Source organism: Ambystoma mexicanum, chromosome 5p (assembly GCF_040938575.1).
Source record: "Ambystoma mexicanum isolate Mex_15411 chromosome 5p, UKY_AmexF1_1, whole genome shotgun sequence".
NCBI lineage: Eukaryota > Metazoa > Chordata > Amphibia > Caudata > Ambystomatidae > Ambystoma > Ambystoma mexicanum.
In genome coordinates, this window is record NC_090930.1 from 933,786,978 (window position 1) to 933,813,025 (window position 26,048).

At 46.9% G+C, this 26,048-nt stretch overlaps 1 protein-coding gene across 8 annotated transcripts in view; it reads left to right on the forward strand.

The window, feature by feature from the left end:
• The window catches only part of PIEZO2 (piezo type mechanosensitive ion channel component 2), a 1,512,892-nt gene that overhangs the window by 831,616 nt on the left and 655,228 nt on the right, over nt 1-26,048 (forward strand). For all 8 annotated transcript variants that reach the window (XM_069613375.1, XM_069613368.1, XM_069613370.1 and 5 more), the window contains exon 6: nt 24,236-24,446. In XM_069613375.1, the coding sequence (XP_069469476.1) occupies nt 24,236-24,446 (211 nt within the window). The remainder of the gene's footprint in view (nt 1-24,235; nt 24,447-26,048) is intronic.

Consider the following 26,048-nt stretch of genomic DNA (forward strand, 5'->3'; position numbering starts at 1 on the left):
CAAATTAAGTTTTAAGGCAAAATAATGTTAATTCACAGAAAAGCCAGACTTTAGAATCGACACTTTTCATTGAGTCAATTGTCAGGATCTTTAGAACCACAGTGGCAGGTAGCATGAACAAGTGAAAAGGAGTGAGTGAAAAAATAAATGTGCTCTTTGTGCAGGAACGTCATTTCACCAAAATGCCAGAGGTGGCGGAACTGATGTCACACGCCCCTTGACCTCCGACATCACAGGAAGTGATGTCATTTGACCCCACGCCCATGTGATAACACAGGAAGTGATGGCACACAACCTTTCACCCCTTGACAAAACAGGAAGTGGCATCACATAGCAATGTTCCAGTACACTAAAACAAATATGGGTACACTATCACTGTAATATGATATATATTTCAAACAAGAATGGATCACCATATGTAGCATTAATATCAGTGTGTATAGCACCAACAACTGTAAGGCAATAAAGCACTGTTAACCGGCCTGTGACATACTGTTGCTGCTGAAATGGAGAACAGTGTATGAACAACCAATATAGTGAGAAGCACTGAGATCAGTATATGCCCAAAACAAAAGGCTTTTTATGGCCTTTAAACTCATCTTCTTCCCGGGGAGAATATAGAAGTTGATTTCAGATTAGGACGGGAGGGTCGCCAGGATTTAACACCTGCTGACAGCAGACCTGCCAACCAAGTCTCCCTCAACTTGCAGAATACTCCAACAAAAATATTCTGTCTCGGGCAATGCCGCAATGTAACGTAATTCTACAGCAAAAATTGCCAGGAGGGAATCTTCCTGTTGTCCAAAGAAATCTCAGTCTTTCTCAGGATAAATTAAAAGACTTCCCCAATTAAAAACTTATGTGTGCTAGAAAAAATTTTTTTGGATGATTTTGCCATACAAAATGGTGGAGGTGACTGCTACTTTAATCTCAGAAAGGGCCAAGGAGGAAATCCGACATGGTCAGAAGGCATAGAATGCAAAAATAGCAAGTGGCTCATCTCACTGCATGTGCCAATGTGTTTCTACCAAGTGGTATTGTATACCCCAGGCCAGCCATGAAAACATGATCCATTCCATTTGGAAGATTGCAGCTTAGCCCTGTTTTTTCTGTGCAATGCATTTTGGAAAATGTTATTCTGAATGGAATGTAGCAGGTGTGTCTACCATTCTGTGAGGTGGCATTATCAAGAAGGTGATGCCATGCTCTAATGCATAGTGCGCATATTATACTGAGGAGCACATGTTGCACAATGCCTGTGAGTATGGAGCAGCAACAGATAACAGATACTCTTTTTTACAACTAAGGCTAGAATGAGTGCCAGATGCAGCAAACACGGCTGGCCTTACTGTGCCAGAGGGAAGCTATTTAAAGAGGAATGCCTTTCATAAAGAAATGAGTGAAAAACATTCCCTGCTAGTAGTCATGGTGCACTTTTAGTTGCAGCAGCTCTTTTGGCTACATAATTCAGAAACACAGATAAATGCTAAGGCAACCACGGAGGGCTTTCAGGAAATCACAAACCAGAAAGTATTTGTCCAAGATCCCAAGTGTGGTTGAAGTGCGTCAGCCAGGATTAAATCTAAGGTCTGGGTTTTCCACTGCCAGTTTACCTACTAGACTGAAATGGGCACGGGAGTTATAATGCATTGAGCTGAGCGCCTCAGTGTTGAACAAAATAAAAAACAAAAAATACAATTTTGGAGGTGATTCTGTGAGGTTTCGGCTGGCAGGGGTCTTTGGTGTCACTATGAGAGAAATAAACAACCTCCAGCAATATCAGTTCATGACCTTGGCATCCCTGTGCTGACTGCAGATTAAACATTGGTGCAATAGTAAGCATCATCATTGATGGAAGCAGATTTAGTATGTAGATGGTTTCTGCCACATTATGCAGGCCAGGCAGTTGGGGCAGGGTTACCTTGTACACATTTGAAGACATCAGTGGCAACCTTACATTTCATTCTAGCTGGTAGTGGGAGCCAGTGAAGGTGGCACAAGATTTGGGTAGCATGGATCCTGTAAAGTACATTGTTAACAATCTGAGCAGTTTGTTCTGAAGCACCTAGAGTGGAGCCTCAGGATTAGATTTTTGGGGCACCCTTACAGATGGAGTGCAAGTACGAACACAATATTGGCGATGTGGGAGGTTGCAAAATGTAAATGTTGCCACTTACTTATTCTAGGTCATCTCGTCCCGGTTTTGTGGTTTACTGATACCAGCCATCTCCCCACCCTTGTTCCCCGGCAGAACTACGTCGCACTGCACCGCGTCTAGCTCCACTAAACATGAAACCATGCCTTTTGTCTTAGGAGGAGGATATTGTATCTGCATTCACTGGTGCCCTTTAGCGCCAACAAAATTGTCAATGAAGTAGCATCAGTGTGGCAGCGCCATGCACCATGCATGACTATACCTGTGACTCACAATAGTAGTCCTATTGGTTCCCTCAGGAGGGTCCTTACTTAACAAATTCAGATTCAGCTGCATATTTGTTTTGGGGGTTGATGTTTTTTCAAGTGACACCAACGGACCCATCAAACATACCCATGCCCCTACCTTGTGTAATATTTACGTTATAAATATTCTTTGGAAGTATGCTACATTTCAGAAAGCTATTTTTTGTTTGCGTCTGATACAACCTTGAACACGCTTTGGCAAACCAAACAGTTTTGGCATTTGATTAGGCATTGGTTGCCACGCCATGATGATACTACATTGCCAAGAGATGGCAAAATCTGTTAAATGGCATAAGTATCTGGGCACATGGTGGCACTGAACCATTAATATATTTCTAATGTCTACACAAGAGCCAAAACTTGGTTTTTCCAATGCTTGTTTTTTTAACATGAATTTACTGCAAGGGTCAGTTTCAAGGGCACATTTGCAATATGACTCTAATCTATCCCAATACAGCCTACAATGGACTACCTGCACACACTGTTTGTTATTCCACGTTTCATTTAGATTTTATGTAGCCCAATTGTGCATATGTTGCTATTATTCAAGCCAGTGAAACTCAGTGTATCCATCCCATGAATGCATTAGATGCAATAAAAGCCATGAGAAGGGTACACACACACTCAAACAACATTGTTCACTTGTGCACAAAGACAAAAGGTTGAGGCTCTGTTGAATAGCAGAAGGAAGAGAATAACCTCATTTAAACACAGTGCTGAACTACTATGTCATAAAGGTATGAGTAGCACTCTGTTATCAGAATTAAATTCTTAGTGCTGACTAACAACCCCGGACACCCTGCCATACAAACCTGGCTCTCTGCTATGGACCTCGCGGGATTCACACACAGGCTGGCCACCTGTGCAATGTCTGTTGGGTTCAACATTGACAGACACCTCATATTTAAACAGCACATGGCAAGGAAGACACCAATGACCTGGTCCCAACTTTCACTCCCGCAGTAAATTCAAGCCCTTCATCCCAGAAAACAACTTCAGATCTGCTGAGCAAGCCTTGTTCCTCACCCTTCTGGATGGTGACAATGCCCTTTTGGAAGCCCTTCCAGCGACTACCCTGGCACCCCTAAAATATTTCCTGCATTCTGCTATAAATCTCAATAAAGGACTTTGCAAATTCGACCACGTCACCTGACCCTCATGGAACTGCGCTGCCCACCACTGCAAGCACGTATCATGTTCAAATCCTGTTGTTTTATCTACAAGGCTGTCATCCAAGCTACCTCACTGGGAAAATCAGCATTTCCAAAGGCCTGTGATCCACCAGAAGTAAAGAAATGTGCAGACTTGAATTACGACGGTGCAGGAAGGAAAGAACCAGAAGACAAGCCTTCTCTGTCTATGCCGCAAGACTCTGTAACCTCCTCCGTGTTAACAGCAGATTTGCCCCATCAGTTCAGGAAAGAGCCTAAGAGCTTCAAGGAATGGCTACTCTTGGCACATAGGCCCACACAGTCTCCTCTCCCCACCCTGCCTGAGATTGTGTAGTCTGCTCCGCACTTGCTGCCAATTGCCCACCTTCACCCTCCCCTATTAGCTGCCCACTCATTATTTCTCTGCTTCCCTCACTGTGTTCTTCCCCCTATGATTGTAAAGCTCTCACTGGCTTCCCAAAACAAGGTCTGTGCTCAATAAAAAAAAATAATAATAATAATTATTATTATTATTATTATTATTATTATTATTATTATTATTATTATTATTACAAAAACAGGTTTATATAGTGTGATGGCTGGAAAGTGGGTCTGAAAATGGGTTTTTTAACATCATTGCTTAACATGCTCGGAAGAGGCACTCATGAAGACAACTAAACTACAGGTCACAGAAAGGAAAGTGGTGTTGGTTGAAAAACCAGGACTGACTCAGGGGTGGCCATTTTGCAGCTTTAATCATCATTACTTGCTAAGTACTTCATTTCTACAAATTAAAACGGTTTGAAATTGTGGAATATATGACATACCTGCTCTGAAAAATGAGGGAAAGCAACAGTGAAATCCATATGTGTATCGCTGCTAAATAATGCAGCACATCTTTAGCAGGGCATGTTGCATGCAGCAATCGGAGGCATCTCGCCTGGAGGTACCTGGACCAGTACGCGTGGAGGATGAGCATTTCATAGGCAGTGAGCACGGAGGTGCTACACTCGCTGTTTATGTCTTTGCATGAAACCTTATATATGTACAATCTTTAACTGCCATGGGGTTTCCCCCCCGAGTGCCAAGGCCTTTTTTGGTGATTTTGGTATTTCGCCATTCGATGCCTTCTAACGTTTTCTGTTTCATTAACCCCTTAAGTGCCATGGACGATGTATCTCATCCTTGGCAACAGGGAGGTAATCCCAAGGACAAGATATCTCACCCTTGGCACTTAAGGGGATTTCATTCTGTGCGGAAGGAGAAGGAGGAATTGTCGACGCACATTAAAGATGTGCTGTTGATGAATTCATGCAGTGAGGTGTGCTCAACAAGTGCCAGTGGCCTGTGGAAAATGGCACTGTTCTGTAGTGGAAGATAAAAATAACACGGTTTTCACAACTGCCCACCTTTGATCAGTATTGTATTATTAAGCTATAGGACGCAGCGTTTACCAATAGTGAAAATGGAAGGTTTTCGAGGTTTAAACTAGTTGATGGAAAAGAATGCTTGCAAATCAAGTGGATGAAGGCACACTTGGTTAAGACATTTTGTATTGTGCAATAGCTGATTTACAGCTGTATTTAAAGCATTACCTTTCAGAAGACTGGAAACACGTAACAATGGCACCCTACAAAAGCACGTACTTTGTTTTGCAAGAATACCGTTGTGGGGTGATCTGGGATGGGCTGCATTACAAATGGGCGGAAAAACGTTTGTGTGCACATGGGCGGGTGCTAGGTGGGGAAATAGCCATACAACACATTCAGGCCATGGGCCCTACCTCACACGTGATCTCCTTTTCAAAATGTGATGACTTTAATGTTGCCTCAGAGGTGGTGCTAATGCTCTGTGAGCCAAATTTAAAAATGTGTCACCTTTTGCCTCAACTAACAAGCAATATATGGGAAAATGCCTTGGTGCACCATTTCCTAGGGATCCTTAGTGCACATGCATTCACAGTGTCTAGAGGCTCTCATTCCATGACATTGTAAAGGTTCAGTGTATCAGAATCTACATGATGCCAGAGCCTGACAAAACACAGCCACCGGGCAATAGCGGCAGAGAGTTTACGGCGAGATGGCATCTGAAATATTGCTCATTTATCCATGCTCTCTTACATGCTGTTCCTAGATGGATACACCATTCTTTTTTCCCAACAGTCCTATTACTTAGGCCTCTTTGCTATCTTCTTTCTCTCTTACACCATGACTTTCAGTAGCCCTGCCCACACCCAGTGGCGTAACACAAGATGTGGGGGCCCCCTGCGAGCCATGCTGAGGGGGCACCCCAACTCAGCAACAAATCAAGGGTCGCGCCACACTCTGGGCCAGCCTAGATTATCACACTTGTGCAATAAGCACAAACGTGCTGCTGAACGGATATGCCGCACACTGCACTAGGAGAAAGATATACATATGTGTTTTAATATAACATACAGCACACTGTCTGAGAAAAATTGGCTAAAAAGCCAGAGTGTTTGCAATTGTTTTGTAGGGTAACACCAATCCAATAGATGCAAGTCACCAACAGAGCACAGAAACATTAAAGCTTTGCTATTAAAAATGCCATGCCACGGGGGGCGTGGCCAACTGCGCAATGTGGTAGACGTGTGCCTTCGGAGCTCCCACTGCCAAGGCCTGACATCCTTTTCCAAACGACTACTTAACTATATCTGCTGACCCCCAAGAAACGCTGTCCGGTGCGTGGGGCCCCAGGGCACATCTGGGGTGAAATTCAGCCTGAAACGCACCGGGGCCGCAAGGGTAGGAGCGAGGGAAAGAGACACTGGCGCAGCCCGGAGACGAACCAAGATGGCCACCGGAACTCTGGGCGCGCTCTGCGTGGGGATCGGAGCACCCACACACCCTGCGGTGGTTGCCGGCCAGCATTGGAGACGGAGCTCTGGGGAATTGGCGGGGGCTGGGAGCAGAGGCGAGGATCCGTGGGACCCTGACCAGAGGAATCAGTGAACTGAGCTCGGAGCCGGCCACCCAGACGTGGAGAGACAGGCGCGGAGGCTGTCCCGCCGGTGAGTGCATGCGGCGGAGAACCCCAGCGCGTGGTACATCTCGTCTGCTTTTTCCCATTCGGGAAGCATCTTACCCGGAGCTGGGAAACCCTGAGACCCTGCCTCATCTCGGTCCCGGTGGAGGGGCCCGCGCGAGCGGCAACATAACTCCCCCGCGGGAGTGGCGCAAATGAAACCATCCCAGGAACTGTTTGATAGGTTTAACTGGTAGAAGCTCCCACCCAAGCGTAATGAGCCATTCATAACTACTCTACCCCCCCACTGAGTCGTCCGGGGCTTTCAGCTACTGGAGAAGCGAGGGGCGCAGCAACGTACTGGAACTCATGGCAGGAAACGTGGTGGCACATCAGTGCACTGAACCCGACCAAGCCCAAAGCACCCCTGGTGCAGATCAGCAAAACCTCCTGCACCTTGTGGCCAGGCCAGCACAGCCGCTAACACGGGTTCACTACCCGGCTCCACCACTGCCTAACAGTCTGCAACAGGGGAAGCACCGTTCTACTAACACCCTCCTTCCCCCCCACCCGCCTCGGTTGGGGGTGGCCACTTAAACCCAGACAGGGTGCTGGCTGTGTTCATCGACCTGTGCAATACCCCTGTGGGGCCAGGCCCTTGTGTGGCAGGACCGTACTCAGGACACAGGAAGATGCCCGAGGGGTCCGGCAGTGGACATGGGAAAGGACAAAACTAGAAGACCCACCATGCAAAACAGAATCAACCAGTACACGATTCCTCCATCACAATCCCTTGACTCTCAGCCATTGCTGTCTGAAGATACAGACTCTGCATCTGGACTCTCCTTAAGAGACATCATGGCAGCTATAGCGGATTCCCGCTCATCGATGGAGCAGAAAATGGACGGAATAAGCCTGGATGTGTCCCTCCTCCGTCATGACTTGCAGAAGCTATCAGCACAAACGGGTGAGGCGGAACAGCAAATCCCCAACACAGAGGACGGGCTGCATGCAGTGCAGCAACAACTTCAAGGAGTCTCCGCCAAACTTAAGACTTTGGAGGCTAGAGTCGAAGAGGGAGAGGGCAGATCCAGGCGCAACAACATTCGAATTCTCGGTTTTCCAGAGAAAGCTGAAGGCCCCTGCATGGAGCTCTTCTTGGAGCAGTGGCTGATGGACCTGTTCGACCAGAAATCCTTTTCCAAATTCTTCTCTATAGAGAGGGCACACCGAATGCCCACTGGCAGACCAGTGCCTGGTGCACCCCCGCGAAAGGTGATAGCAAAGCTATTGAACTATCGGGACCGAGATGCGCTGCTGCACCTTGCACGAACCAAAGGCACGATCACCTTTAACGGGTCCAAGATAGCCTTCTTCTCAGAATACACGCGGGAGGTCCAGAAGGCAAGGCAATCCTTTGAAAAGCTTAAAAGACAGCTGCAAGTGATGGGAGTCAAATACGACCTGCTCTTTCCGGCTCAACTGAAAATCTATCATAAGGGTACAATGGTCCACTTCAACGACCCAAAGGAAGCCTGGCAATGGGCGGAGCAGCACATTGAAGGGGACTGGTCGACACCTCGAACCAGCAGGGGCAGAAACCCCAGACCACCAGCAGACCATCCTCTGGAGCCGGACCAGCCACCCTCACTGAACCAACTGGCGGAAGCCGGGGACTGACTTCGGCTGGTTTCCTGCGGAAGTGCCTGATCCCACAGGCGGGTGCGGAACCAAACTGATAATATAGATTGTGCAGGGTTGTGACACAAAGCTAATGTAAGTCATTTACATCATTAATAACGTGGCTAGCGGTGGCGTACCTCCATCGCACCTGGGGAAAAGCTACGGGGGCCTCCCTAACCCCCCAATTTCTTTAGTTTTAACTTGATCAAGGGTTTGCAAAGCTGACACCCTACATCTTTTGAGTGTCAGCGATGTTGGGGCTACAGGTACTTCGTGTTTGGGTGGAGTATGGGGAAGGGGAGGGAAGGGAAAGTTACAACAAGTTCTTTCTTACCCCAGGAGCAACGCGCCATTGCAAGCTCCAGGGACTGTTCATAGCAAGACGAGGCTACAGATGGTCTAGACAGCAAAAACATTCACCACTTCAGGCACGCACTGCAATACATCACCATTAACGGGGATACCTTCCTCGTAAATCACCCGCCCAACTCTTTATCCCGAGTTTTGGATGGCATCCATACAACCGCTGTCGACCCCGACTGAACTCCCCAAGTCTCTCAAGGTGCTCACCTGGAATGTAAACGGGATGGGCTCTGCGATTAAAAGGCGCCTGATCAAGCAAGTACTCAGTAGATACTCCCCCGACATGGCCCTGCTATCCGAAACACACCTAGCTGGATCAAACTGCTCTCTTTTCCAAAGCACTAACTATAGGGCCGCCTTCCATGCGGAATACACAATGGGATCTAGGGGTACTCTCATTCTTCTACATAAACACATCCCTTTTGCCCTCCAATGCTTGGAACAGGACCCTCAGGGTCGCTATGTGCTAATCCTGGGAAAACCTTGGAACGAGAGGGCCGTTTTTGTCTCAATATTCTCCCCGCCCGGATTGGGAGGAATTGACTGCCCTCATAGGTAAACACCAACCTGATAAGTTGTTTCTGGGGGGAGACTTTAATGATGTCATGTGCAACATCACTGACCGCACACATCTCAGACAACGCAATCCGGACATCCGCACAAAGCTCTTTTACTTTGCGTCCGCCTTGGGTTTGGGTGATGTTTGGCGAGAGTTACACCAGGACACCAGGGGGTACTCCTTTCACTCCGGAACCCATGGTTACCTCTCCAGGATTGACTATCTCTTTCTCCCACACACAGATCTCTACAGGGCACTGGTGGCTGACTTCCTTCCCCGGGGCATCTCGGACCACTCACCCCTACTTGTGGAGATTCACATACAGGGCGCTTCCCCCCTTAGAACGTGGAGACTAAACAATTATTACCTGGGTTTCTCCGAGCTCGTTGACCACCTTACTGAAGTCTCCACCGAGTACTTCGGACTTAATGACAATAGAGAGCAGGACCCAGTGGTGATCTGGGAGGCCTATAAGGCAGTCTTGCGGGGCGCTTTAATCTCCTGGGTCACGAATAAATGGAAGGAGAGACTCCAAGACATAGCGAAAGCGGAGGGAGAACTGACCCAAATGGGAGAACGCACACATCCTTGACCCATCCCCACAGACCCAGCTCTCCCTTAAATGGGCCACCGAGCGCCTCCAAAACCTCTTACTAGATAATGCTAAACAAGCCCACTGGGACTCCAGAGCCAGAATCTATGAACATGGGGACAAAGCCGGCAGAATGCTAGCTTGGTTGGAGAGAAGGGATGAGGGACATCGCTGTGTTCATGAGATTATCACCCCACGGGGTGTAAGGTGCCAATCGGACGCAGAGAAAGCCGAGGCCTTTGCCCAATTCTATGAAGCACTCTACCACGCCCCAACCTCGAGGCTGAACCCAACCCTCCTAAATGACATACTACTCCCAACTCTCTCAGCACAGCAGAAGGCGAGCCTGGACTCTGATCTCTCGGAGACCGAGGTGGCCGAAGCACTAGCCCAATTGCAGACTGGGAAAACGCCGGGCCCGAACGGGTTCCCAGTCAAAACCTGGCAGAAGCTGGGTGGGAACAATATAATGTCTTCCCTTCATAAAATGTTATTGACTGCCTAGGAACAAGGCACTCTCCCGCAAGACCTGTGCAAGGCTACCATTGTGGTCATCCCTAAACCTGACAAACCCCAGGAGCAGTGTGCCTCCTATAGGCCAATCTCGTTAATCAATGGCGAGGCCAAGGTTCTCGCCAAGCTCCTAGCCACAGGCTACAACCGGTAGCTGATACCCTAATACACCCGGACCAATGTGGTTTATGCCACACAAATCGAGCCGACTTGGCATTAGAAAGGGCTCCCACCATTGACAGCCCGCTTGCCCTTCTGGCAATCGACTTTGAGAAGGCTTACGATTCGGTCCAATGGGATAGCCTCTGGGAGATCATGGAACGTATGGGCTTTGGGGAAGGGTTCCTGGGATGGGTGAAGCTGCTGTATACAAACATCCGGGCGGAGGTCAAGGTGAATGGGTGGACCTCTCGCTCCTTCCGCCTGGGCAGGGGCACACGACAGGGGTGCCCCCTCTCCCCTCTTCTCTTCGGTCTCGCGATAGAACCATTGGCCATATGGCTCCGCCAGAGCACATCCTGGACGGGATTCAGGTGGCAGAGGGACACGAAGATTGGATGTCCCTATACGCGGAAGACCCCCTAATATATCTGGGAGAACCTCCCCCCCCCGGACATGCCCCATAGTGACCCAGATGCTCATCCAATACGGGGAATTTAGCGGTCTAAGGATCAATTGGAAGAAATCTGTTTTCTTCCCGGTGAAGGGAGGAGGACAGACTGACCCACGGGAATGCCCATACCGCACAGAACAGTTTGGTTTCCGATACCTTGGGATCTGGATAACAACAGATTTTACCAGTTACACCACGCACAATCTCCAACCAATCATGGACCGATTCTCTAATGATGTACAACACTGGAAGCTTCTCCCCCTGACCCTCATGGGTAGAGCCATTCTTTTTAAAATGTTGGCCCTCCCCCGATTCCTCTACGTCCTTCAGAACGCCCCGTTGCAGATCCCGGGGGCTGAATTTGGTCGGGTGGAAACCCTCCTTAGCAAGCTCCTATGTGGTGGAGGACTGGCGCGCATCGCCCTGGCCACACTTCAGAGGTTGTTCTGGGAGGGTGGGATTGGAGTGCCCCGCCTTCAGACCTACTATTGGGCCTCACAACTGGTGGTGGTCAATGACCTATTGCACGGGGACCGGGAACTACCCTATATCAAAGCTGACATGGGAACCATGCATGACACCGATCCATTACACCTATTGTATCAAGCCCCCCTAGATCCGCCCCACTAACAACGAAGGCACAATCATCACCATTTGGAGGAACGTACACAAGTTTGTGGGGTGGGGGAATAAAATAACAGTGGCGCAACCCCTATGGTGAAATGCCAACCAGAGGGAGATTGCGAAATTCGAACCATGGCCATGCAGGGTGAGAGCTGGGATTCAGAAAGTGGGGGATGTCTTGAAAGATGGGAATCTTGCCCCGTTTGCGGACTTACAGCACAAATTTCCGCTGCCAGACACCGAGAGATACCATCACATGAAATGTCTCACGCCCTGAGAGTCCGCATATCGACAGAAGACAACATCCCGGACTACACATCTATAGAACGCAATATTTTGCTTGAATATATCCCCTCCAAAAGCACATCCACTCTCTATAATGCCATCACATCCTTCGCGAATCCTGAATTGACCAGTTTAAAGGCCAAGTGGGAAACAGATGTAGGGTATATCGACCCTGAGGACTGGATCCGGGTACTAATGCACCCACGGGAAGCTGTCATCTCCTCTAGACTCAAACTGGTGCAACTCAAAATACTGCATAGAGTGTACTATCCTAGAACTGCACTGTTTGGGTGGAGAAAAGCAACAAACCCGAACTGTCTCAGATGTGGGGACGAGGAGGGGACCTTCTTTCACATACTGTGGTCATGTTCCCAACAGCAGGCCTCCCAGAAGATCTGAATCTTCTGGGAGGCCTGCTGTTGGGAACTGACCCGGGTATTCTCCAAAACGATAGAACTGGACACGAAGGTCCTAATCCTGGGTGTACCAGAAGAGTATGAACTGAATAAATGGGAATAACTGTTATTGCATACGACGGGCGCCCTAATGAAGCGCAATATTGCACAAAAATGGGGAGCCCCGGAGCCTCCGACAATGGAGCAAATGGCACTGGACATGGACACATGTGCTATGATCGAAAGACTGATCTATACCGCAAGAGGCTGTCCCAACAAAGCCTCTAAAATATGGGGGGGCGTGGGAGGAGGGAGGGCCCTGATGTATATGGACTTGGGCGATGTTAATCTGAACACTTACAGTGTGAACCATAGTCGTAATCCACGAGAATGGCGATGCAAGGAATACTACTACTGCAAGACGGGCCGTGTCGGCCTCATTTGATGTAGCTGCCTCTTCTTTTGTTCTTTCCTTTTGGTGTTCTTTCCTTTTGGTTTTGGTTGTTTTGTTTATGCTATAACTAATTGATAATAAAAAATGTTTTATTAAAAAAAAATGCCATGCCATGTCCAACTGGCTGCACAAGGTAGACCAGTGTCGACATGTAATAACAATATAGTAAAGCTTGCCAGGCCACATTTAGACATATCTAGACTGGTTGCACCAAAATGGCAGTCGAAGCAATAACACTCATCAAGAATAGAACACACATTCAAGCCTGTGTCTCTGTGGCCTCTAACAACACGGCCAAACTCTTTAAAATCTGAAAAGAACTGGTCAATCCTGTTGAGGTCTTTACATCTCCCGTTCCTTCCCAGGCCCTCTGTATGGCTCTATCATCACACTTCTACGTTAAAACTCAGGACATCCTGTCCTCCATCTCCTCTTCCTCTCCCTCTTCCTCTCTCAGCCCCCCTTTGGCCATCTCTACCTCTCTTCCTCCTTTCTCCTCTTTCTCTCTGACAACACCTGACGAGGTTTCTAGACAAGTACGATCTATGAAAGTGTCATCCAAACAGGTGCTCTCCTGCTCCAACAGAACCATCAAGAACCATATTGACACCTTCGCTCCAGACTTGACCGATTTCTGTAATCACTCTTTCCCCTCTCCCGATAAGCACTCCCTTATGCACCCACTCCTCAAGAAGCTTTCTACCGATCATGCCTGCCCGGCAAACTATCGCCCAATCTCCATCACCCCTTTCCTGGGCAAACTGTTGAAAAATCTGGCCATCTCCCAGCTTACTCTCCACACGGAATCTGTTGGTTGTCTCCATGACCATAAGTCTGGCTTCAGTGCCAGAGACACGAAAACTGCTGTTCTGAACACCTGTGAAGTTCTGCTCTCTAAACTTGATTCCAGCATTCCTTCTGTCCTCATCCTCCTTGATCTTTCCTGTACTTCCGACACGGTCAACCATGCATCCTGATCAATCCTGATCAATCGACTCCATGAGAACCTGGGCATCACGGATCAGGCCCTTGAGTGGCTGACCTCCTTCCTCTTGGACTGCCCCTCCCAGGTCCAACTTGGTCCCTTTCTCCCCGCTCCATCCTCTCACTCTGGTTTTTCAACCTCTATGTGGCCCCTTTCACCCACCTGATCTCTACATTCTCCTCTAACTTTCAGTGTTATGCGGATGACACTACGCTTTCCTTCAGGCTCCCCTCAGGCTCCTCTCATCTCTCGCTCATTCCCGACTGTCTTTCTGCGATTCAGGATTGGTGTGCCTCCAACTATCTCTGCCTTAATGTCAGTAAGATGGAGATCCTTCTCATTTGGACTCCTGCCCCTGCTTTCCCTCTCCCAGTCTGGCCGCCCGCGTTGGGCCGTCTTCCTTCGCCTTCCTATGAGGCAAACAACACTGGTGTGATCTTTGACTCCACTCTCTTTCTCTCCTCACGTCTCAGACGTTGCGAAGAAGTCCCACTACCAGCTGCTCCTCCTCAAAGGGACTCTTCCCTTTCTCACTTTCCCCCAGAAGCTCACTGTCTGCAGAGCCCTGGTTCTCTCTAGGCTGGACTACTGCAACAGCCTCTTTCTTAATCTGCCTTCCTCTACTATCCAGCCCCTGCAACTAATCCAGAAAAGGACTGCAAGACTTATCCTTGGCCTCAAGCACAGGGATCGTATCTCTCCAGCCCTGAAATCTCTCCACTGGCTCCCAGTTGCTGCAAGTATCAAGTTGAAGACCCTTTGCATTGTCCACAAGGCTTTCTGGGCTCGGGGCCCGCACTACATTCAACGCTCTCTTCCAAAATATCTTCCTTTTCAAGCCCTTAGCTCAGCTACCTACAACTGTCTAAAGGTTAGACGCTTCTCCAGGAAGAGAGTGGGGGGGTCGATCTCTCTCCTCTACAGGTGCCTCCCTCTGTAATAGCCTCCCTGCCCCACTCAAGCTTTAGCAGACCACCTGCAGTTCTGGAAGCAGCTCAAAACTTTCCTCTTCTCCTCTTCTTTCTCTCTCTCCCTCCCCTGCTGGCCTACCTGTCTGCTGTACCGACTGGTTGTTTGGCTACCTTCAGAGTCTCACTGAGTCGAGACTCTTTCTTGATCAGTCACCCTTGCACTGCCTCTGGTCCTACCATGCACTTAGGGGCTGTAACTGTAACCCTACAGTCCCTTGTTCTCCTTGCACTACCCAGAGCTGTGCTGCCCTGACAGCACTTACTCATAGCATTGCTGCCCTGTTTTTCCCCTCCCCTCTCCCTTGCACTTCCCCCGTCCCTTTCCGCTTGCGCTTCTCGTTATCGCACTTGCACGATCTGAATGACACAAGGCCTAGTAAGATCGTTTGTCTTGTCCTCCCTCTATCTTCCATCCCTTGTCTTGTCGCGCCTAGAAACACTTGTGTGCAGGTGCATTATAAATGACTTATATCATGTAATTTGATCACAGATGCCCAGAAAAATATACAATGCTGCAGTAAGAAACGGCTGACTGGCAGCACCCAAATGACAGTCTAGCCAGGTAAATCACTTAGCAGGACTGCTTTATCATAAATGCCCCATTAAAAAAACTGAGGAATGACTAGACTGTCTGCACCAAAATGCCTCTCTAGCCACTAATACCACATATCATGCCTGCTTAGCCTGGACATGGACAGCCATTATAATTTGTCGTATAATCCTGCCCCCCCACTCATCCCCTTTCCCTGCCACCCCAACCTCCAAAATCAGCTCCTTGGCCTAGAATTACCTCAACGTCCCTCTTCCTTGCCCCAGAGCTTACGGTTGAGGCTCCTTGCCTCATAGGTAAGTACTGGGATGAGGAAGAGTGGGACTAGAAGTAATGAAGATTACAGGTAGCTAAATCAAGCATTACTTCCATGTACCTCTACCTCATCCCAGTACTTGTGTATGAGGCAGAGTGCCTTATACACAAGTACTGTCTCATACACACTGGGACGAGGAAGAATAGGGCTAGGAGTAATGAAGATTACCAATAAGTAATCCAGGCATTAAACACAAGTATTGATGCAACACCATTGAGTTGACTGGGATTCAGCACTCCCATCCCCCCTGAAATGTTGGGCTATGTTGACCAGACCTGGCTGACCTTCAGAGCAGTTGCCAGACAGAAAAAGACACAGATGTTAAACGGCACCTGGGTTTCTATGTTAACAAGAACCCATCAATTACTAACATAAAGCAATTCACTGTTAGTACCTGCATTCAAATGCCAAATTTTTTAGGCAATTGAAATCGTGTTGTGGGTTTAATACTTGCATGCCAGGGGAGTGATTGGAAGGGTAGAGAGGGAACAGGAGACCCCTCATTCTCACAGCAGTCCATAAGTGGGTGCTTTAAACCTTAAAGGAGAGAGTTAACTGGTTGTAACATTGAAGCTGCACTAGAATAGTCTCATAAAAATGCATAAAGAAATTAGATGACCCAAACAAATAAGTTTGCCCCTCCCCCACCGCCCATGAAATTGGCACCCCTCCCAACATTTGAAGGGTTAGCCCCCGAAAATGTAGGTTTTGTTGCACCCCTGAACGCAAGCACACACACCATTTACCATATGCACACACGCACACCCAGCCATCCATACATTTAAGCGTGCATTCTTTCACCATACTGGCACACCCAGGCAGCCACCCATAAAATTACGTGTGCACCTTTTCACCATACAGGCACACACACCCAGGCACCCACCAATACATTTAAGTATGCACCCTTTCACCATACACTCACACAGGCAGCCACCTATACATTTAAGTGTGCACCCTTTCACCATACAGGCACACCCAGGTAGCCACCCGTATATTAAAGTGTGCACCCTTTCACCATACACTCGCACAGGCAGCCACCTATACATTTAAGTGTGAACCCTTTCAACATACACTCACACACGCACATATCATGGGGTTGAGGGGAGCCCTAACACTGGCCTCATCACAACTATGCCGGACTATAAACAAAGGTGCTGGTAAGCTCACCGGCACTGTTGTTTCGGGGCCAGCATATTACAGCTCTGCGGGTGGTTGCCGTCCTGCGCGGCAGATCAGACCTGCCAGGCAGAACGGTACCCACCCGCATAGGTTTCATGGAAGCACTGGCACCGTTATTAACGGTGCTGGTGCTTCTATGGTCCCCATTCCCATAGAGTCCCATAGGACTTTATGGAAATGGGGACTTACCATTTGCCGGCGCCTGACTTCCCAGACCGCCGGGGTTGCCCCCGGTGTTATCGATAAGTCAGGCGTCAGTAAATCATTACGGGTCTGGCGGCAACCTGCTGGTAGCAATGGCACGGATGCCGCCAAACCCATAATGAGGCCCATCGTTTCCTTTTGAAGTCACTCTGACTTCATAAAGAAATTATTTCTGTTACAGAAATTATTTCTTTATAAATGCAGAGGGTATTCAAAAAGAATTATTCCCCCCCCCCCCCAAAAAATATTTTTTTTACAAGTTGGGGCCCCTCCCAGGACATGTGCTGGCGGGGCCCCCCGCACCGTGGACGCTGTGGGGGCCCCTGTTACGCCAGTGCCCACACCATATCTAACTCCACCTTATCATCTAATGTCCTCCGTGTTTGTATCACAAACAATCATATCTAATCTCTCTTGCCTTTCTTCCTCTATCTATTGGTCTGCATAATGCCCGCTCTGCCTACAGCAAAGGCGCTCTCCCCTTGATGCATTTTCTGTCTCAGACTCCACTTTCTCCACCTCACTGGATTTCCTGCTCAGACACTGTCACCCTTACCTCATTATTTTCTTCTTCCTCCCATTTATCTCATTCTCCAAGCCCCTCCAGTACTGGCAGTGGAATTGTCTTCCATTTCTCCTTTACCCCCTTCCTTCTCTACACCCCCACATGTCTCATTATCTTTAACCCCCACTTGAGTATTATCCTATCTGTGTGATGGCCTTGACTCTCTCTTCTTCAGGATACCCTCCCTCCAATGTCCTTTTTTCTTCTTGTGCTTTCTTCAATCTTACAATCTTTTTCAATACCCATCCACTACACCCCATAGCGCAGGGCTCTCTCTCAACCTAATGTTTTTCTTCTTTTGTATCTCCTTTCTTGGTCTCCACCTCCCCCTTTTATCACTCTCATCATATTCTCCTCACCTTCCCTTTTTTCCACCTCCTCTCTTCTCTCCTTTTCCTCATTCTTCTTCCTCACCAATCTAGACCTGTTGCAATCTAATGTACTTTGATATCCCTTAATTTATCTCTTCCCTTAACTCTTCCCTACTTTCTCCCTTGCCCTCTTCTTCCCTTCCCCCAATGATGCCCTACCTATCCTCAATTCTACATTACTGCTACTCTTGACTCCTTTTACTCAGCGTACCCCTTCTGCCTATCACATAAACCATGCCAACCTTGGCTTACTCCCTGGATCGGTTCCTTAAGTTCTTCTCTCTATCATGCTCAGAGCCGAAGGAGTTAATCTCATTATATTGCTAACCTTCTCCTATTCTCTTCTCTTCACTCTTCCTATGGCTTTGATCTCTGTTCTAGCAAGAAACACTATTTTTCTGATCTCATCCAATCCTATTCACCTCACCCCACCATCTCGTTCAACTTGTTGACCATCTACACTCTTTCCTTCCCAAATCCCACCCTACTCTCCTCTCTTTCTTACACTGATCTTGCCAATTATTTCTTGACTAAAGTCCTTCAACTACACACCTCTTCCCCCCATTTCTCAATTACTCCCACCCTGCAACCCCATCTCGCTTTCATGTTCCCAATTCCTATCTTGCTTCACCCTCCATACTTATTCTGATACCGCCCACTTTCCTACCAGTGCACATCCCACTGCCTCCTCGGATGACGCTCTACCTTTGTCAGTAGTTCCCAAGGTCTTTCCGCTAACTCCTGTTCATCTTCCCCTTTCTTCCACTCTGATTTCAAACATGCTGCTGTCCTTCATATTCTAAAGAAACACCCTTGATTCTTCTCTTCCATCTAATTATTGACCTTTTTTCCTTTTTTCCTTTCCTATCTAAGCCTCTGGAGAGAGTTGTTTATACTCAGGTCTTCAAATTTCTTGACCAACACACTCTCCCCCCTTCCACCAATCCAGTTTCTGCCCCATGCACTCAACTGTAACTGCCCTATTCTATGCCACAAATGCTCTATTATTAGCCCACCTGGCAAGCATTCATCTATTCTAATTCTAATGGCTCCCTGCTGCCTTTGACAGCTGTTGATTTCCCTGCTCTCCTCCATTATTTTCCTCCCTGGGGTTTTCTAACACTGGCCTTCACTGTTTCGCCTCCTACTTATCCAACGTCACCTCCATTGTCTCCTGGGCTGGCTCACGCTCCTCTTCCCTACCTCTCCAATTCAACGTTCAAGGCTCTGTCCTTAACCCCCTTTCATGTTTTCTCTCTGCACGTCCCCCTTCTCTGCTACTATTGCTAAATATATGGAAGCATTAATGCCATCTTCACTTAAAAACCACAAAGACTAAAGGTATTATTTCCCCTCCGCCTCGATTTTCACTCCCTCCTCCCATGGCCCTCCCTCTCTTTCTTTTCCTCCTCTTCTTCTTCCCTTCTGCCTCACTGGTCTTCACTGAAATACCACAAAGACTGAAGTTATTCTTTCCCCTCCTCTTCGATTTCACCACCTCCTCCCGTTGCTCTCCCTCTCTTTCTTTTCCTCCTCTTCTTCTTCCCTTCTGCCACACTGCTCACAACCTTGGTGTCCTCTTTGACTCTTCACTTACCTTCTCTTCTCACATCTTCAATATTTATCAGAGGTGCTGCTTTCATCGCTTCAATATTTATAAAATCTGTTATATACTTTGTTTTACTGTGCTAAAACTCTCATCTTTCCCTTTGTCTCCTCCCAACTCTTCTACTGCTCTTCCTAGTTCAGAGGCCTCTCTGCCAATCACTTTGCACCTCCGCAGGGCAGCTATGATTTCATATCCTCTTTAGTATTCCCCTCGTGCCTCTATCTTTCCACCTCCGTAGTTACTATATCCTAGCTCTCGTTTGAATCCAATTTATATTACACTTGCATTCTATGGTTTTTAAGTGCCTTTGTGGTTTTGCTCCTCCTTATCTTTCCTTGCTGACTTCTTTTTACTGTTCACCCAATCCCTGCTCTCCCAATCATAGTTTCTTCTCTGTTCCCACGTCACCGTGTTACTTACTCCTAAACACTGGAACACTTTCCTGTCTCTATTTGTTGTTCTACTGCTCTCATTGTGTTCCACTCTTAACTAGAGTCTCTCCCCCCTGTCCTCTACTGCCTGCAGTGTATTCCTTGTTATTGTACTGTTTAGTTATTGTACAGTGCTTTGGCATAAAGGGCTATATAAATAAATACACATACAACAAAGATGCTGCTCAGTGACCCATGCATACATATTTATTGTACTTGTATTTGATGGAAAAAGATTTACTACACATGTTTCCAAAAATCCTTTTTAATGCTCCTGTTTGGGCCAAATACCTTATCTCTGTGTCTTCATGTTCTTCTCAGTTTTCACAAAGAAGTAAATGGGGAAAAAAAGAACTTGACGCGCCAACTTCTTGTCAAAACACCCAGAGCAGAGATTATTTTAAAGAATGATTTCAGAAGCTTGGCTTGCATTTGCAAAATTCAACATAACTGTCATTGGACACATACCAGTGAGCACATAAATACCTCGAAGCACATCAAGCTCATGATAAAAGCAATTAGGGTCGCTGAATGTTCTGTGCAACTTACTGCAATGGCAAGCTTTGATTATTGTGTAACAAGGTATGATCTTTGAAACAGAATGTATTTCCTGTATAGGCGCCTAACAAGCAAACAGTAAATAAATAAATAAATAAATACATCTGTGTAATTAGTTAAAAAGTCTTACATATTCATCTTTACGAAAAATCGGAATTCCACATTGATGCATGCAAACTAACAGACACGTCTACAGGGCATCTAAGACATTGGGGTTAAACACACATTGGTGGATAGGTCCATACCTCCCCTCACAAGTGTAATAAAATAAATAAATAAATAATAGCTGTTGTAGCTGGCACCTTGGCTCTACTCAATGGAATAAGGTTTTCAGTTTTCACTGTGAACTTCTTATGTTAACCCCTTAATCTTCTAATACTTTAATACCCAGTACTTTAACCCACGTCACTTCATTACCTCTTGCCTAAATTGCTGGCATGCTCAATATTCACTATTTTATCACCTACAATGCTCAAAGACCATTCTGATGTGTTAGCCTTGTGGGTTATATGAACCAGTATATCCTTACCTTGTTCAAAACACTTTGATTCCAACATTCCCAGCAGTGTGGGATTACATGGTGTGACGGCCCAGGCGTATGTGTCTTCTATCAACTTCTATGTTCTTATATATACTGGTTACCATGGTTACTTATTATTTGACCCTCCAGTGATGATCCTGCACCGTTGACATGCTGGCAACGAATCCAAGGAGCTGAACTCTAAAACATCTAAAGGGTCACATGATGAGTAAGCATGGTTATATAATATTAAGAGCAATACTAGTTTAATAGCTTTATAGAGCCTGCCCTCTGGTTATACGAGGCATTAAGGTCTCACATACCTCAATACAGTTCCTTACTGTGCTCAGGCCTTTTACTTGGTCATCAGGGCCCATAGTGCCTGCTACAGTCCTCTGATGAATAGAAAAACCTTGGAATGTTCAAATTGTAATTCTCATTGGACAAGTCTGGCAGCTATTGGGACCAGTATAGCCTGTTTAATGGGTTGTATACCCCACAGATTGCTCAGAGCAGTGCAAGGCAATGCTACCTGCAGCATGGCTCTTAACCACAGCCCACTCAGTGCAGCTGCGCAGGCAGATTAAGGTGCTAAATCCACCCTGACGTTTTAAGGAAATTGCCTGTGGTACTTATACATTATACAACTTTTATACTTTAAAGAGCACCAAAAGTTATAATCGTTTTTTAGACTCCACCCTCAGGCCATACCAGGTGTTTTGGGTCTATAAGGCTTGTTAAATGCCATCAATGCACTTGGGCCTTCAACTTGGTCTTCCTGGCCCTTAAAGTCCCAGATGGACCTCAAACGATACATATAAAGCTTAATTAGAAGATGAATTGCTGGAAATATGGGGAATAGCTTGCGTTATATCTCTCTGAGGGTTGATGGATTGTGGCCACTGACTAATCCCCGAGCTATTCTCACCAGTAGAGACTGGATATTCACTGAGGGCCATGCTCCCTTAATGTTCTCTGTATGGCAGTGAGAGGTCTCAGTGTGGGGGTTCATTGTCTTCCTGTGAGCACCAATGTGAGCCCTGCCACTGATGCGTCCCCCATTTTCAACCTGATCGTGCATGGCAGATGCTGCTAGGGACTTCCTTGATGACAGGCCTTGCTGCCATCTTCAGCTGAGCTGCTCCTGGCAGACGCAATCTGGGACGTCACGGCCCAACAACCTTCTTTACCTCCACTCCAGACCTCTGCTGACAGACACAACTCGGTGCCTTGACTCCACTTCCTGACACCATTCCGAGATTTGCCTGGCTGCTCCTGGCAGATGCAGCCCGCCCTTATAATGTAGCCCTTCTTCTTCCTCACTTGGCTTCCTCATGTCATCAACTGGACGTACTTCAGCTAATTCCCTGAACCCCAAGTCAAAGATGTTCATCCCCTAGCCTGATTTCCCTCTTTTTTTCTCGAACACCAAACTTAGGGTATAAAAGCTTTATAGAAGTTGCCCTCGAGCGGTACCGAGAGTTATGGGCCCTCATCACTCGGTAGGCACCTTCCCTACACTTGGGCCTTTAACTTGGTATTCAGGGCCTATAACCCCTGATACAGCCCTCTGCTAGACCTATGAACCTTAATTATAATCCTTGAAATTATAGTTTGGCATTCCCACTGGACACTCTTTTGGACTCTGAGAACTGGTAGAGCCAACATATTGTTCTGAATGCCACATTCCAAGACTACCAGCAGCATGGAGTGCATCCACAGCCAATTCCACCGACCACCCAAGCAGATGTATTTACTGTCAACAGACCCTACCTACACACCTGCAGTCAATTTTTCACAACAGCACAGGCAGATTTAAAATGTAACAACATGTCCTTGCCTGCATATGTTAATGCTCATACTCAGAGGCCGATTCATAGAATTACGTGCAGAAATCGTGCAATGGTTGCACGCCAAAAAAGGCCACTCTGCGAGCCTTCACGATTAAGAAAATCTGCGCCCAACTCGCATTCATGGAATTGTTCGAGCAAAGTAACCGTATTTGCAAGTCCCGGTTGGGATGGCCCTGACACGCCCACACGCAAAGGAGGAAACTGCCAGATCAGATACCTTTGCACGGTCCCCCAATACATGCATCCTTCAAACAGTGAGTGGGGTCTCCCGTGAGCAGACCTCGGAGCATAAGTGGGGTCCCCTGTAACATTATCCGGCACCCCGACAACATCCAAATGAAAAACTGTAAATGAGCAAAAAATGTGGGAAAAGTGTGTACAAACCCACGTAAAATGTTCCTGCAACCTGCAACACAGTGTACGCACACCCCTACTTTATATTAGAACCCCGATTGAGTACACGTACCCCAAAATATGACATGAAATCCCAGCTGCACGCTGGAAATCCTACGCACAAGTGTACTTATGCCAGCCTTCCGGTGGCGGATACTGTGAAGGACTTGCGTGGGCATTTCCCAGCCGAGATGTTGCGTGATCGATTCCATGAATATGTCTATTGTCGCGCAATAGAGGGCGTGCGAGGGACTGCCTGCAGGCTGTCCCTCGGAACTCCCACTTCTTTGAAAGTTAGTCCCCATTTCTGGTGTTCAGCCCCCTTGCCAGCCCTCTGGGAAGGCCACGCCCACCCACGGCTCTGAGTCTTGTGCAATGCCCTTGATGGCTCACAATGGCATGCCAGCCAGCGCAAAATCCACGCAAGTCCAGGAATAGTCCTCATATTCGAATCCATGAATCGACAGAGTTGAGCGCGCAGATTGGGCACAAGTAGCCTATTTTCTACGCAAAAATTCCATGAATCGGCACCTCAATGCAGAGCAGCCATTACTGACAGGAAATAGAGAATGCTAACCTTCCGATCATGAAGCTGTTAGAGGCATAACTTGCGTCCACCCTTTATTCCCTTTTGACATTTTCCCTTTCACGTGTAAGAGCAATGTGGGTTAAAATAGCTTTAGAGGCACTGCCCTCTGGCTTTACCGGGCGTTATGGGCCTGTACACCTTGTTAAACGCCATTGCTGCACTCAGGCCTTTAAGTCAGTCTTCAGGGCCTATAACACCCAGTAAGGGGTTTAGGTGGGGTTTGTAAAGCTTGAGTTATATACAGTTTCATACCACACCTTCCTTTGAAGAAACCCTCCTAATGTCAATAAAACAGCATCATCTATGCACGGTATGTCATGTATAAAATAAAGTATCTTCCACAACAATTCATTTACAGGCGTACTGAACATTTACATTTGCTTTGTTTTACCATAAACAGTATTTGTTAAAATATCTGTTGGTCTCTTGATGGGTGTTTGAGAGTTTCCTTTGTCTGTTTTCAGGCAGTGGCAGAAAAGATGGAGATGGATGAAGTGATGATGTTTGAAGAAGATCTGGATGCTGGAGATGAAGATGAAGAAGAGAATGAAGAGAGCACAAAACTAAAACTACTTCGTAGGATCGCTTTTATAGCTTCCAAACTCAAAGAACTAATTGGCAATATTATAACCACCGCTGGAAAAGTTGTAGTGACAATTTTACTTGGTGTAACAGGTTGGTGATTGGAAATATGATTTCTTATAGGGAAATACCGAATGGCCATTGTGACATGCAGATGTGGGCCAGTTCTATGAGCTAATGTGTCCCCTGTGCTATCTCTGGTTTTGCCCAACATTACACACCCACTATGCATCACAACGTATGGATTACAACACATTTTAACAAAATAATGTCCCTACATAGCATTAAACAGTGTAGGTCTGATCCTAAAATAGGTTACTGCTAGATACCCAGTCCCTCATTTTAAATGAATTTCATATCCCACAGGAAGGACTGTGGGCCTCATTACAAGTTTGATAGGTATTCCGGCTGTGAATCCGCCCGAATGCCGGAAAACGGAATCATCAATACTGCCACTCGGTCAGGTGATAAACCTCCAGATTACAAGTGGCAGTTTGCTGGTGTAAATCACCATTTCATGCAGATTTTTGCCGGTGTAACCTCTGGCGGTATTACTGGATGGTAATACCGACAATTTATTACCTCTGGCAGTATTATCCAGAAGATAAAATCAATGATGATTAGAGGTAAAGTGTAGGAGTTACCTCCAGCTTGAAGCTGGAGGTATCTCCTGTACTTTACCTTTGAAAATCGCCAGTATTTCCATCCAGTAATACCGCCAGAGGTAATAATGTCTAACTTGTAGTTTGGCAGTCTTGGAAAAATTGAGGTGAACGTTATTACCTCCATTTTATTTAGCTCAGCGGGTAGAGCGCTCGCTGCTGAGATCTGAGCATGATCTGCAGGTCTCAGGTTCGAATCCCGGCAAGGCCAACTCAGCCTTTCATCCTTCCGAGGTCGATAAATGAGTAACAATTTCGGTTGGGTGATATTGTATGTAAATATGTGCTCTGTAAAGTGCTTTGGATTAAGGCGCTATATAAATAACACATCATTATCATTAACTTTTAATAAGCCTCTCATGTGCTCATGGTTACACGCCTGCACTCTTCTCCTTGGATGTAGTCTGGGTGCTGTCAGGATCTCCTGCCTTTTTTCCCACAAAAGAAGCAGTAATGCTGGCCGCCATGTTGCACGTTCCTGCATGGTGGCTGGCACTGCAATTAATCCATGTGGGTTGTGCCGGCTTCTTCATGGAAGGATTAAACCTCTCTGCCGCCATTAAAATAAGATGAAGGTGAGACGCTGACAGTTTCCTTTTGCTGATCAGGGGTAACAACAGAGCAGGATTTCTCCTCCAAGGGAGTAAGTCAGGAGTAACTCTCTCCAGGTTAGTCTAAATTGGTCCTGATGATGTATTTCTGGATTCTCTCTTTTGTCTTGAAAAGCAACAAATTATGATTTCAATGAAGGGCTTCTGATCTATTGGTTGGTTGGGGCCATTTCTTGTTTTGACTCAGGCTGACCTCGGAAGCTCATCCTACATCTTTTGCTAAGGCAGGGTGTCGTCAAGTATGGAGATGCTGCAGGGAATCCTAGTCAATGGCAAAGGTCATCATAGAAGGAATGCACCACTATGAGGACTATGTGGGCACAGGCAAAAAATGATACGCTGACCATGCAATGCTTATACACATACCACTGTAGCAACCTGCAGGAAATTGTGTGCCATTAACTGTTTCAGGTATCTTATTA